Source organism: Oncorhynchus keta, chromosome 4 (genome assembly GCF_023373465.1).
Source record: "Oncorhynchus keta strain PuntledgeMale-10-30-2019 chromosome 4, Oket_V2, whole genome shotgun sequence".
NCBI lineage: Eukaryota > Metazoa > Chordata > Actinopteri > Salmoniformes > Salmonidae > Oncorhynchus > Oncorhynchus keta.
The window spans coordinates 44681298-44695138 of NC_068424.1; the positions used below are offsets into that span (position 1 = coordinate 44681298).

General features: G+C 41.7%; 1 protein-coding gene across 2 annotated transcripts; it reads right to left on the reverse strand.

Annotated features, from left to right (window-relative positions):
* Nucleotides 1–4107: 4107 nt before the first annotated feature.
* Nucleotides 4108–13389, reverse strand: spdl1 (spindle apparatus coiled-coil protein 1). 2 transcript variants are annotated; one of them, XM_035762020.2, is made up of 12 exons: nt 13258–13389; nt 11869–12015; nt 11427–11603; nt 10504–10698; nt 9156–9305; nt 8951–9049; nt 6183–6293; nt 5911–6051; nt 5677–5777; nt 5334–5521; nt 4949–5219; nt 4108–4361 (listed from the first exon to the last, which is right to left on the reverse strand). In XM_035762020.2, the coding sequence occupies exons 1-12, from the start codon at nt 13276–13278 to the stop codon at nt 4208–4210; spliced, it is 1755 nt and encodes a 584-aa protein (XP_035617913.1). In that variant the 5' UTR covers nt 13279–13389; the 3' UTR covers nt 4108–4207. The 2 variants fall into 2 exon arrangements, with proteins under 2 accessions (XP_035617913.1, XP_035617919.1); XM_035762026.2 differs by lacking the exon at nt 13258–13389 and adding an exon at nt 12626–13133.
* Between the last annotated feature and the right edge of the window lie 452 nt (nt 13390–13841).

Consider the following 13841-nt stretch of genomic DNA (forward strand, 5'->3'; position numbering starts at 1 on the left):
CACAACTTAGCATTCTTTGTGCAGCTTGAAATGTCGAACAAAGTTGGAAATTGTCTGTAAATTTCTTCCTGTATGTTTTGCAAGTTGCAATCCATTTTTTGTTGATACAGCGTCGTCTTTACATCCGAAAATAATAATTTGGGGTATCATCTTTCCAAGGTCTCCATCTGAATTCCCCCCGCCGACGTTCCTCTGCACTGCCACGCACAACTTTTTCTCAGCTGGCACAATTTGATTGGCTGCTGTCCGATTCAAACTGTAATCCATTAAATGAAGAGTTGATGCGCTGCACACTTTTTTTAATAGCATCATTTTTAATATTTGGGCTTGGCGAGGGTATCAAGTCAGGTCGAGTCATAAGGCTCAAGTCCAAGTCAAGTCACAAGTCATTGATGTTAAAGGCAAAGTCAAGTTGCAAGTCGTCATATTTGTGACTCGAATCTGACTCGCTACAAGCTTGGCACATCTGTATTTGGGGAGGTTCTCTAATTCTTCTCTGCAGATCCTCTCAAGCTCTGTCAGGTTGGACAGCACAGCTATTTTCAGTTCGATCCAGAGATGTTCGATTGGGTTCAAGCCCGGGCTCTGGCTGGACCACTCTAGGACATTCAGAGACTTGTCCAAAAGCCACTCCTGCATTGTCTTGGCTGTGTGCTTAGGGTTGTTGTCCTGTTGGAAGGTGAACCTTCGCCCCAGTCTGAGGTCCCGAGCGCTCACTCTGGATCAGGTTTTCATTAAGGATCTCTCTGTACTTTTCTCCATTCATCTTTCTCTCAATCTTCATCTTTTCTCCCAGTCCATGCTGCTGAAAAACATCCCCACAGCATGATGCTGCCACCACCATGCTTCCCTGTAGGGATGGTGCCAGGTTTCTTTCAGACGTGACACTTCGTATTCAGGCCAAAGAGTTATATCTTGTTTTCATCAGACCAGATAATCTTGTTTCTCATGGTCTGAGAGTCCTTTAGGTGCCTTTGGGCAAACTCTAAGCGGGCTGTCATGTGCGTTTTACTAAAAAGTGGCTTCCATCTGGCTATTCTACCATATAGGACTGATTGGTGGAGTGCTGCAATAATGGTTGTCCTTCTGGAAGGTTCTCCTATCTCCACAGAGGAACTCTGGAGTTATGTAAGAGTGACCATCGGGTTCTTGGTCACCTCCCTGACCAAGGCCCTACTCCCCCGATTGCTCAGTTTGGCAGGGCGGCCAGCTCTAGGAAGAGTCTTGGTGGTTCCAAACATATTCCATTTAAGAATGACGGAGGCCACTATGTTCTTGGGGACCTTCAATGCTGCAGACATTTTTTTTGGTACCCTTCTCCAGATATGTGCCTCAGCCAATCCAGTCTCAGAGCTCCAAGGACAATTCCTTCAACCTCATTACTTGGTTTTTGCTCTGACATGCACGCTGGGACCTTATATAGACAGATGTGTGCCTTTCCAAATCACGTCCAATCATTTGAATTTACCACAAGTGGACTCCAATCAAGTTGTAGAAACATCTCAAGGATGATCAATGGAAACAGGATGCACCTGAGCTCCATTTTTTGTCTCATGGCAAAAAGTGAATACTTATGTAGGCACAAAAACAGTTTTCAAGTTTTCATTATGGGTATTGTGTTAAGATTGATGAGGAAAAACATGTATTTAATACATTTTAGAATAAGGCTGTAACGTAACAAAATGTGGAAAACGTCAAGGGGTCTGAATACTTTCCGAATGCACTATATCTCCCATTATGGTTTCTTTGAGCGCAGATGCAGCGCCCAATGATGAACAGCACCACTCAAACGTTTGGACACACCTACTCATTCAAGGGTTTTTCTTTATTTTTACAATTTGTCTGCATTGTAGAATAATAGTGAAGACATCGAGACTATGAAATAGCACATATGGAATCATGTAGTAACCAAAAAAAGTGTTAAACAATTCTAAATATATTTTAGATTATTCAAAGTTGCCACCCTTTGCCTTAATGACAGCTTTGCACACTCTTGGCATTCTCTCAACCAGCTTCATGAGGTAGTCACCTGGAATGCTTATCCAACAGTCTTGAAGGAGTTCCCACATGTGCTGAACACTTGTTGGCTGCTTTTCCTTCACTCTGCTGTCCAATTTATACCAAACCATCTCAATTGGGTTGAGGTTGGGGGATTGTGGATGCCAAGTCATCTGATGCAGCACTCCATCACTCTCTTTCTTGATCAAATAGCTCTTACACAGCCTGGAGATGTGTTGGGTTTACTGTCCTGTTGAAAAACAAACAATAGTCCCACTAAGCTCAAACCAGATGGGCTGGAGTATCGCTGCAAAAGACTGTGGTAGCCACACTGATACAAGTGTGCCTTGAATTCAAACTAAATCAGACAGTGTCACCAGCTAAGCACCCCCACACCTCCTACTCCATGCTTCATGGTGGGAACCACACATGCAGATATCATCTGTTCACTTACTCTGAATCTCACAGTGATGTGGCGGTTGGAACCAAAAAATGTCAGACGAAAGGACACATTTCCACCGGTCTAATGTCTTTTGCTTGTGTTTCTTGGCCCAAGCAAGTCTCTTATTATTATTGGTGTCCTTTCGTAGTGGTTTCTTTGCAGCAATTAGACCATGAAGGCCTGATTCAGTCTCCTCTGAACAGTTGATGTTGAGATGTGTCTGTTACTTGAATTCTGTGAAGCATTTATTTCGGCTGCAATCTGAGGTGCAGCTAATGGCCGATTTTTGAGGCTGGTAACTCTAATGAACTTATCCTCTGCAGCAGAGGTAACTCTGGGTCTTCCTTTCCTGTGGCGATCCTCATGAGAGTCAGTTTCATCATAGCGCTTGATGTTTTTTGAGACCGCACTTGAAGAAACTTTCGAAGTTCTTGAAATTTTCCGGATTGACTGACCTTCATAAAATGATGACCTTCAGATAATGATAGACTGTCATTTCTCTTTGCTTACTTGAGCTCTTCTTGCCATAATATGGACTTGGTCTTTTATCTTCTATATCTTCTGTATATCAACCCTATCTTGTCACAAAACAAATGATTGGCTCAAACGCATTAAGGAAAGAAATTCCACAAATTAACAAGGCACACCTGTTAATTGAAATGCATTCCAGGTGACAAACTCATTAATCTGGTTGAGAGAATGCCAAGAGTGGGCAAAGCTGTCAAGGTAGTGGCACCTTTGAAGAATCTCAAATATAAAATAGTAAAAATAAATTAAAACTCTTGAATGTCCAAAACTTTGACTGGTACTGTATATTAACCCTGGATTGCTGGTAAAAAATGTTGACATTTATAAATGCATTTCTATATAGATTCCATTTTTTTAATTTATTTTTTTAACAATGGTGGGGAAGTATCAAGACGGAGGCACAGCGGTTTCAAACAGCACCCCTTTAGTCTGTGTTTATCAATCATTGAGGCCATCTCCATTTCAAAGTGGTCCATTTTCTTCTGCTACTTCTATAAATTGGCAAACAAACTTAAAGGGTGCTTACTGCCACCTAGTGTTTGAACAGGTATAAAGCTAAGGCTGGCGATTTACTGCCACCTACAGTATGGAATGTTTGCTCACGACTATAATTATTTGTGACCCCACCTGATGGAATCATGTGATCCGTCAACACACAGAAATGTCTCACCCAGTTGAGTACTTTAAAATGGCGAATGCAATTTTATACCCATAAAATGCATACATGTATGACCTTTGACCCCCCCCCCCAGTGGGACCATAGAGATGTCATTATCATATTTTCTTGTGTGTTGTATACTGAAGTAAATAACACATCAATAGCTTGTTTTGAGAAGATTGCCATCTTATAACAATTCATACCATCAAGCCAGTTGGCCCAACTAAGCGCATAGCTGCCATAACATTAATAACCACATTTAGCAACCTCCGATAAGCGGTTATCATACCAAAATGTAACCTACAAACACAGCCCTCACAGAAAATCTTTTGCCAAATTTCACATTGGTCCACTCTGGGGTGGCACTCTGGCCCATAACATTTTAAACAAAAAAAGGCCAGACTAATTTGATACAATTCATATCTCCTGACCAATTCTGTAATTAAAACACTATTAGAATAGATCATTTATCAGACAGAGATCCAGATTGTCTTCATTTTATTAATGCATTAAAACACATTTTAAAATATACTCCAATGTTAGTATTTCATTGAAGGAATATAAAAAGTGTAGACTTCAGTCTACTGCTGAGCACATTGGTTTTCCAGTGTTTTCTGCGAGGAAACATGGATGACTTGAGATTTCAGCCTTCTCTTGTCATCCCTTCTGTTCTCTTCACCTTCTTTCTCCATCTCCAGCTCCTCAGTCATGGTTTTACAGTCAGCTGATGGAGACCTAAAAGGCAAACCATTCCATTTGTGTGAAGGTGTTGCCAAATCCAAAGCCATACAGATGACATTTACAACCCGGTTGTTATCATTTCTAGTAAAATATAAAGGATTCATTTACAAAGACGTGTTCTAGGCCTACGTGGTACACCAGTCAATCAATCCGTTTAGACCTAAACTGTTTACCTTAACTCTACATGTTTTATTACATTTCAAAAAGTACAAAGACAAGGATCAACATAGTTGAAACTGTTCCTACTGGCAGCAGACTGTAAACCATTGTTAGTACCTAAATTTACATGCATCCAATACATGGAAAGAAAGATCAACACACTGACTCATGGTACAGTAAGTTACAACTGTGTTCAGCTAACAGCAATTCTAGCCTTGATCCAGGCAGTCAGCCTTGTAGGAAAAATGTCACAGAAAGTATTATACTATTCCCCGTGACAGCCCTCCCAAAAGGCAAGGGAAGGGTAGGCAATGGTGGACTAGTGGTGAGAGCCCAAACAAAGCCCAGGAAGAGGAAAAAGAAACTGAAGTTGACACAGTAAAAGAGGAGACAGGAGTCTGAAGGACCATGGGGACACTGACCTGGGGGGGTTGGGGATAGTGGTTGGGGGCTCCTCGCAGATGCGCACACACTTGCTGTCTCGGGTCAAGGTAGAGTTAGGCTTGGGGTTGTTGGGGGGCTGCAGAGGGGCAACGGTGAGCCTCTCCTCTGTAAAAGGGTGGGCCTCTGCTTCCATTTCTTCTTTCATGTGCTTGGGGAGCTCCAGTACCATGGGCTCCTCTTTCTTCACTTCTGGAATGTCTACAGGGAGCTTCTCGCGCTTGCGCTTCTGAATATGTTTTCTATTCACCTCTGAAGACAACATAAAATAGATTTTTATCTCTTACCTAATGTCAGATTTTTTAAACATGCAAGTTATCACTGCAACTGTGACCAAGTGAAACGTCACAATATAGGCTCATTTACCATTGGGCTCATATTTCAACTGGAGCTCTTCCACTTTGACTTGCAGCATGATGTTGTCACTCTGGCTCTGCTTGTGGGCACTCTCTGCACGGAAAAGCTTCCTCTCCAGCTCCAGTGCTCTTTGACTCTCAGAGAGTGACTTCATCCTTTGCATAGACAACTCATCCCCCAGTCGCTCTGCATCCTTCCTACACACAAATCAAACACTGATGCAGGTACGACAGTTCTAATCTCAACATTTGTAAGCCAAACCTTAAATGTGGAATGTTTATGGGCAAACTGAAGGTCATCACCCACCCAGCATGTAAATACTGACTGTGCCCTAAATCAAGCGATAACTCACACAGAGTTCGAAAGTTGCATTTTCAGAAGGTCAGTGTAGTATGTCCCATCCCCACTGTCTGTTTCCACCGGGGCTGAAGAGGGCTGTGCCTTCCATGTCATCTGCATAGACACAGTAACCAACAATCGTGACAACTGCACAACATTCACTTCATACGGTGTGAATCTGTTGCCTTATAACATGTTGTAGTGTACAGGATTTTAGTTGAAATGACAACAAACAAGAGGCCTTCACCTCCACTTTCTCCAGGCGACGTAGTTTTATAATGAGGGCTTGAATCTCACTGTTCTTCTCTGAGAGCATCGACTGCAGGCGCTCCAGCTGGGCAGGATCTGTCCTAGAGCCTTGCAGTTGCATGAGTGTGGCTATCTGAACCTGGAGGATCATGCATGAGGGAAATGCACATTAATGAATCCCAAGTCTACCTCGGGTCAGTCTCACATTGTCATTAGGTGATCGAGTTAAAACATACAAAAACTTTTAAAAAAAAATGTTTTTAATCGTACCTTCATACGATGAAGCTGTTGTTTGGAGACGGCATGCTGCTTCTGAAGGGATTGGTGCTGTACTTTCATACTGATCAGCTGTCTCTCCATCTCTGCTCGTTTGTCTTCAAGCTAAAAATAAATCAAGAGGCTCTAAAACACAGAACGAGGAGGAGGGTGCACACCCCCAGCCACAGGGCCACAGTGGAGAGGGTCAAGAGCTTCAAGTTCCTCAGTGTCCACATCAAGAGGACTTAACAAGGCCCTCTGACACCAGAAGTCGTGAATAAGGCACGGCAACACCACTTCTCCTTTGGGAGGCTGAAACGATCTGTCATGGCCCCTTAGATCCTCAGCAACTATTACAGCTGCATCATTGAGAGCATCATGACTGGTTGTATCACTGTTTGGTATGGCAACTGCACCGCCCGCCCCAGAAAGCCCTACAGAGGCTTCACTGGGGGTGAGGTCCCAGCCATCTAGGAAGTACATGCCAGGCGGTGTCTGAGAAAGGCCCGAAAATTTGCAAAAATATTCCAGCCACGCAAGACATGGACTGTTCTCAGTGCTCCCGTCCTGCAGGCGGTACCAGCTCAGACAAACACTCCTAAAAAGCTTCTATCCCCTGACCATAAGACTTAAATGGCTAACAACTACTACCTTCCCTCTCTCAGACTATCCACACTGACTCTAGGGTAATCCACAGGTCTCTACACACTCAGACAACCTACACTACTGGTAAAATGACTTAGGATTACATTACTCCTTTACGCTGATGTCCATTGATTAACATTTATCCTGCTACTAGTCACTATTACTCTTGTTTACACATATATATTACCACTAGTATACAGTTGAAGTAGGAAGTTTACATACACTTCGGTTGGAGTCATTAAAACTCATTTTTCAACCACTCCACAAATGTCATGTTAACAAACTATAGTTTTGGCAAGTCAGTTAGGACATTTACTTTGTGCACGGCACAAGTCATTCTTCCAACAATTGTTTACAGACAGATTATTTCACTGTATCACAATTCCAGTGGGTCAGACATTTACATACACTAAGTTGACTGTGTCTTTAAACAGCTTGGAAAATTCCATAAAATTATGGCATGGCTTTGGAAGCTTCTGATAACTCAAATTGTCAATTAGCCTAATTGGAGGTGTACCCGTGGATGTATTTCAAGGCCTACCTTCAAACTCAGTGCCTCTTTGCTTGACATCATGGGAGAATCTAAATAAATCAGACCCCAGAAAAAAAGAAATTGTAGACCTCCACAAGTCTGGTTCATCATAGGGAGCATCTTCCAAATGCCTGACTGTACCACACTCATCTGTACAAACAATAGTACGCAAGTATAAACACCATGGTACCACGCAGCCGTCATACCGCTCAGGATAGAGACGAGTTCTGTCTCCTAGAGATGAACGTACTTCGGTGTGCAAAGTGCAAATCAATACCAGAACAGCAGCAAAGGACCGTGTGAATATGCTGGAGGAAACAGGTACAAAAGTCCTATATCGACATAACAGGAAAGGCCGCTCAGCAAGGAAGAAGACAATGCTCCAAAACCACCAGATTACAGTTTGCAACTGCACATGGGGACAAAGATCGTACTTTTTGGAGAAATGTCCTCTGGTCTGATGAAACAAAAATGCAACTGTTTGGCCATAATGACCATCGTTATGTTTGCAGGAAAAAGGGGAAGGCTTGCAAGCCGAAGAACACCATCCCAACCGTGAAGCGCGAAGGTGGCAGCATCATGTTGTGGGTTCTGCTTTGCTGCAGGAGGGACTGGTCCACTTCACAAAATAGATGGCTACATAAGGAAAAAAATGTGGATATATTGAAGCATTGTGGATGTATTGAAACAACATTTCAAGACATCAGTCAGGAAGTTAAAGCTTGGTCGCAAATGGGTCTTCCAAATGGACAATGACCACAAGCATACTTCCAAAGTTATGGCAAAATGGCTTAAGGACAACAAAGTCAAGGTATTGGAGTGGCCATCACAAAGCCTTGACCTCAATCCCATAGAAAATGTATAGGCAGAACTGAAAAAGCGTGTGCGAGCAAGGAGGCAAACCTGACTCAGTTACAAAATTCACCCAACATATTGTGGGAAGCTTGTGGAAGGCTACCTGAAACATTTGACCCAAGTTAGACAATTTCAAGGCAATGCTACCAAATACTAATTGAGTGTATGTAAACTTCTGACCCACTGGGAATGTGATGAAAGAAATAATCTGAAATAAATTATTCTCTATTATTATTCTGACATTTCACATTCTTAAAATAAAGTGGTGATCCTAACTGACCTAAGACAGGGAATTTTTACTAGGATTAAATGTCAGGAATTGTGAAAAAACGGAGTTTAAATGTATTTGGCTAAGGTGTATGTAAACTTCGGACTTCAACTGTTTACTGTAGCCATAAGTATTTATATATTCCTGCTACCAGTCCCTTTTCCAGCCCTGTTTACATGTAAATCCTACTACCAGTCACGTCGTATGTATAAACCCACCTCAACAACTCCAGCACAATGACAAAGGTACTGACACTACTGTATATATTATTGCACTCTCATTGTATTTAACCCTCATCGTAGTCCTTGAGGTTTTTAATTCTATTATTATTTTTATTATTATTATTATATTGTTGGGAAAGAGCTCACAAGGTAAGAATTTCACTATACTGTTTTACACGTGTTGTCTCCTGTGCATGTGGCGAAAACTTTGAAATACATTCAAAGACGCTACGGAGACAGATGGCAATGTAGTACCTACCTCACCAAATAAAGAATTTCCCTTGCTGTTGGGATCTTGTGCCTGTTGCAACAGCTGATCCAGTTGAATCTGGAGATCTTGGTTGGCCTCTCGGGCTTTCTAAAGCAAACAAAAAGGAAAACACATTAGTCTCCTTAGCATGAATGACTAGTGCAATGTATGCATGATATACACAACCTAAACTGCTGAAGATTATGATCTTTACCTCCAAGGTGTTGAAACAGGAGACAGCTTCTCTCTCACACTCTCCTTTCTCCTCACTGATTCTCTCCAGTTGACGTTGAAGGTTTGTGTTAGTCAGCTCCAGCTGCTGCTCTTTGTACTGGGCCTCCTGAAGTGCCAGCTCCAAGGTAGCCTGAGCGGACAAAAAAAAAAAAATTACTACCTATACTGTACCACATGCAATCATTGTCGACCGAGATTTAAAAATCAGCTAAAAGTAAACAAAGCAGAGTCTTTATGGGCCTATACTAATCTCCCGTGTACAGATGCATGTCACATCGGATGGAATCGGAGTTGGGCTGGGCCTGATATAGAATCAATTAGCTCTTCCCCTGCCACTCAAACAACAATGATATCACTTCTTCCACTCTTTCAAGTGGTTATTTTACTGTAATAGAGGAGAAGTCTTCCTTTCTATTGATACCATTTTTAATGTCTTAACTTCAATGAACATCGATTCGGTGTTCATAACAATTCAACTGCTCTGCCTTGTTGATTGGCTAGATGCAAGTTGGCTAAACTTGAAATATAAAGATAGCTATAGAGATATACTGACTACTCATTAGCATTTGGGCTTGTGCTTGAGAGATTGTTTTTGATACCCGTGTTAATTTTCGATAATGCCTGCAACAAGAAGTGAATGTGCATTATGCAGGGTTCTGGTTAAACTTGTAACAAAGAGGGCATTTTCATAGACAGACTTAAATGCCAGATCAGTGGTTATTGCAAAAAAGCAGGTTAAACTAATTTGATTAAATAATTACATTAGTTAGGCTTATGGAAGGCTAAATTTAGCCTAGGTATAATTTCACAAGCCCTGATTTCATTAGATTATTGCTGACTGTTTGAAATGCATTGTATTTTACAACAAAGCTTAGAGAAAATTTGTAAGTCGCTCTGGATAAGAGCGTCTGCTAAATGACTTAAATGTAAATGTAAAATATTTCTACAAAAATATACACACAATTATTTTTTTAGAATTAAAAAATAAATAAAATTGAGATATGATTTTTAGGACATGTCACCCAGCTGTGGAGCGTAGCGTTTGTCAACAGACTGCGGGATCAGACGACTAACGGAGCTTTTTTCCAGTTTGCAGATTTTTTCGATAACGATAATTTCGCCAAAACATGATTACGCAGGTGTTCACATCTTTCAAATTTCAGAAGAGAGGGTATATTTGGCCAATAGACTTGGGGTGGAGACTTTGCTAATCTTGGTAGTATCTTCTCATACATCTGACTCCAGAACTTAATAGAGCATCCGATGCAATATTTTAGGCCTGGGCTCCTGAGATTATGTCTTTACAGACAGTGTGGTAGGGTACTCACCTTAGCAGCCTCAAGCTCCATCCTCTCCACCTGCAATTCCATCATCTCTGTGGACAGGGTTTCATGAGTCCGCTCTGTGACAGATCGTAGCTCCTCCATCTTGATGCTCAGGGTCTCTGTCTGGAGCTCCAGTTTATGCCTCAGCTGCTTCTCACTCAGCTGCACCTCATCCAGTTCAGATCTCATTCTCTCCATCTACAGCCAACCACAGATATCCCATTCACTACATTGACTGGGCACACATAGTATTGTCAAGAAATAAGTATTGCATCAAAGGCAACTCCTAATTAAGTATGTCATTAGTAGAGATGATTTCAGTGTGCATAATTCCACACAAAAGAAGTACCTTTGCATCAGTGGTGTAAAGTACTTTAGTAAAAATACTTTAAAGCACTACAAAAGTCGTTTTTTTTGGGGTAGCTGTACTTTACTATTTATATTTTTGACTACTTTTACTTCCCTACATTACTTAAGAAAATATTGTACTTTTAACTACATACATTTTCCTTGACACCCAAAAGTATTAGTTACACTTTGAATGCTTAGCAGGACAGGAAAACAGTCAAAAATCACACACTTATCACCCGGCAGACTGACTAAACACAAATTCTTTGTTTGTAAATTATATCTGAGTGCCCCTGGCTTTCCGTAAAATGAAAACAAGAAAATGGTGCCAAATGGTTTGCTTAATATAATTATTTACACTTTTTGATACTTAAGTATATTTTAAACCAAATACTTTTACTCAAGTATAATTTTACTTGAGTCATTTTCTATTAAGGTATCTGGACTTTTACTCAAGTATGAGAGTTGGGTACTTTTTCCACCCCTGCTTTGCATGCTATTTTTTCCTTGCCTAGACTCAGCATATCCCCCAGCCAATGGTGTACAGGTAATCAAAAACACATCAATGGCTCCCCAACCGTGTTCTTGCACTCATTGAGCTTCATAGCATGATTCCTCTCCAGCTGGGATTCATGTTGCTCCCACTGCAGCCTCTGTTGGCTCTTGATCGAGTCGTGGTCGGAGCGCAAGCTGTCCAGCTCACGGCATTTCAGCGCCACTTCCCGCTGCAGGGAGTATTTCTCCTGCTCCAGGGCCTGAGAATAGACACACAAGAGATTCATACCTCATACATCAACCCACTCAATCTGCATTCTCATCCAAACCCTGCTCAACATTACTGTAATATCAGTTGTAACAAGATTCATGTCATAAAATATAAGGATGATTAGTAGTTGTTATGGGCAGCAGTTTGTCTTATGTTGTAATGAGTTAAACTGCTACTGTCATAGCCTAGTCATCAACAGTCAAGAAGACAGCAGTCTTTAGAGATGTCAGTCATTGCCCAGTGTGAATGATCACCTCCACAGCGTTGGTCATCTCTACCCGCTGCTCCTCCAGTTTGTTCTGTAGATCCAGCTGCCCATCCAGCAGCTGAAGGCCATATTGGCCTGCTTCCTTCAACTTGCATTGTAGTCGCTGGATCTCATCGTCTCCTGAAGTACACATCTTTCACAATTGAGGGGGAAGTAAAAGGGAGAGAAACTTAACTGGAGCACTTATTGAGATTGTGGGACACCCATTTATGCCCAGCGATGGTTCATATGGGTTTAGGTGGAATAGTTGTTCAATTATGTAAAGCATGTGGCTACTCAGTGATCATATCTGATTAAATGAACACAACAAACGAGGATGACAAATATAGCTATTAGCCTAATGGTGGAATAAAGTCAAACCCTGAACTAAACCTAGTTGAAAACAATGGATAAAGACTAACTAACTACTATTCCACAACTTGGACTCGGTAATTAGGTCCTATTCAGTCGGCACGAAACGGGATAAAAAAAATTGTATACACGCAACGTTGTGTTTGATTTTTCTAGTGAACAATACAGCATACGACTGATAAACACTAACATTAGCCAGCTTTTTCCTCCTGATATGAGCTAGCTAAGTACGTTAAATAAACTTGCACGACATAGTACCAGCTAGATAACCTAAGTTGCACGCTAACTGTTGATTACACAAATACAGTTACCCTCGGAAATGTGATCGTAAGAGGATAACTAGAAAGAGATTGTAAAATTACTTTTCATATTTAGCTAGCTAATAAGCATACCTTGCCACCATGCAGTCAAAAGGGAACAGAACCACCACAATTAAAATCTTCGTTTTTTTCGACCGCTTACAAGACGATTTGAATTCTCCTGCAGCCCAATGATTGTTCAATTCGCTGACGTCAGAGTTCGGACATCCCATGAAATGCGTTTCGACTTTCTGGCCAGCCAAATATCGCGAGCGATAATGAGATGTCTGTTAGTCTGCGTGGTGACCAATGCAGTGTTGCCAATTTAGCGACTTGGTCGGACCCCTCTTAGCGACACATTTTCAAAAAAGCGACTAGCGACTTTTTCTGGTGTTACTGGAGACTTTTGGAGCCACCCCCGTACCAAAGCACTCACAGACGGCCCAGTCAGAGCGGGAAATGTTCATCCCTCCGTGCCCAGACTGCAAATGAATAGCGCATGCCGGAAGTCGCAGCTGGCTGACCCCGCCCTGGCTTACATTCAGGTTGGGATGTACATGTAAAAAACTTCATTAAAGAACGAAGTAACTCCGCCAGTGTCTCTTTTGCCGGTCCCAAGCCAGGATAAAGGAGGAGGGTTGGAATTGTGACGTTGAAAAAAACAGGAATCGACAGAAGAAAGTTCATTTGTAGTTCTAAACATATTTACGGTGTTTTTTACTCACTTTTTGTCTGTCCCACAGCATCCATCACAATTACATGCACATGGCCAATTATGCAAATTGGGCGATTACGTAATTTAGCAACTTTTAGGACAGCCAATAGCTACTTTCCTTACTGAGGAGTTGGCAACACTGGACCAATGTTTCCATGTTTGCAGTTTTCCCACGATTTGGCTACTTTCGCGGGTGAAAATGTATTGATCGCGGGTTCGAGGTTTTTGGGCTATTTCATAGTTGCACCGCGGCCGAAATGGCATATCTCTTAAAAATATATATATTTCAATGTGACCTGATGCTGTCAGGCAGTGGTGCAGGTTGTTGCTGAGTGAGTGGTAGGGAGGGCAGTAGGGGTGTATGGTGGGTGATAAGTACCATAATTAAGCCTCGAGAAGCTACTGATACCTCTCACCATGTCAACTAACTCTTCCTAGTGCCATAAAATAAAGCAATGAATTAACATGGACTGTATGGAGAAGGTGTCAAACTGCTGGACGCGTTCACGTCACTTAGACATAGTGTAACGTTTGCTTGTAAGTTTATTATGAAAGATCTTACCATGACCACCTTACAAACGTCTACATATACAT

Coding starts and splice junctions, on each gene's coding strand:
- spdl1 (XM_035762020.2), bottom strand. CDS start 13,278: ATGCTGTGGGACAGACAAAAA. Junction 10,699..11,426: donor TCAATGAGTGCAAGAACACG/GTTGGGGAGCCA, acceptor GGTTGGCTGTAG/ATGGAGAGAATGAGATCTGA. Junction 6,294..8,950: donor GAAATTCTTTATTTGGTGAG/GTAGGTACTACA, acceptor ATTTATTTTTAG/CTTGAAGACAAACGAGCAGA.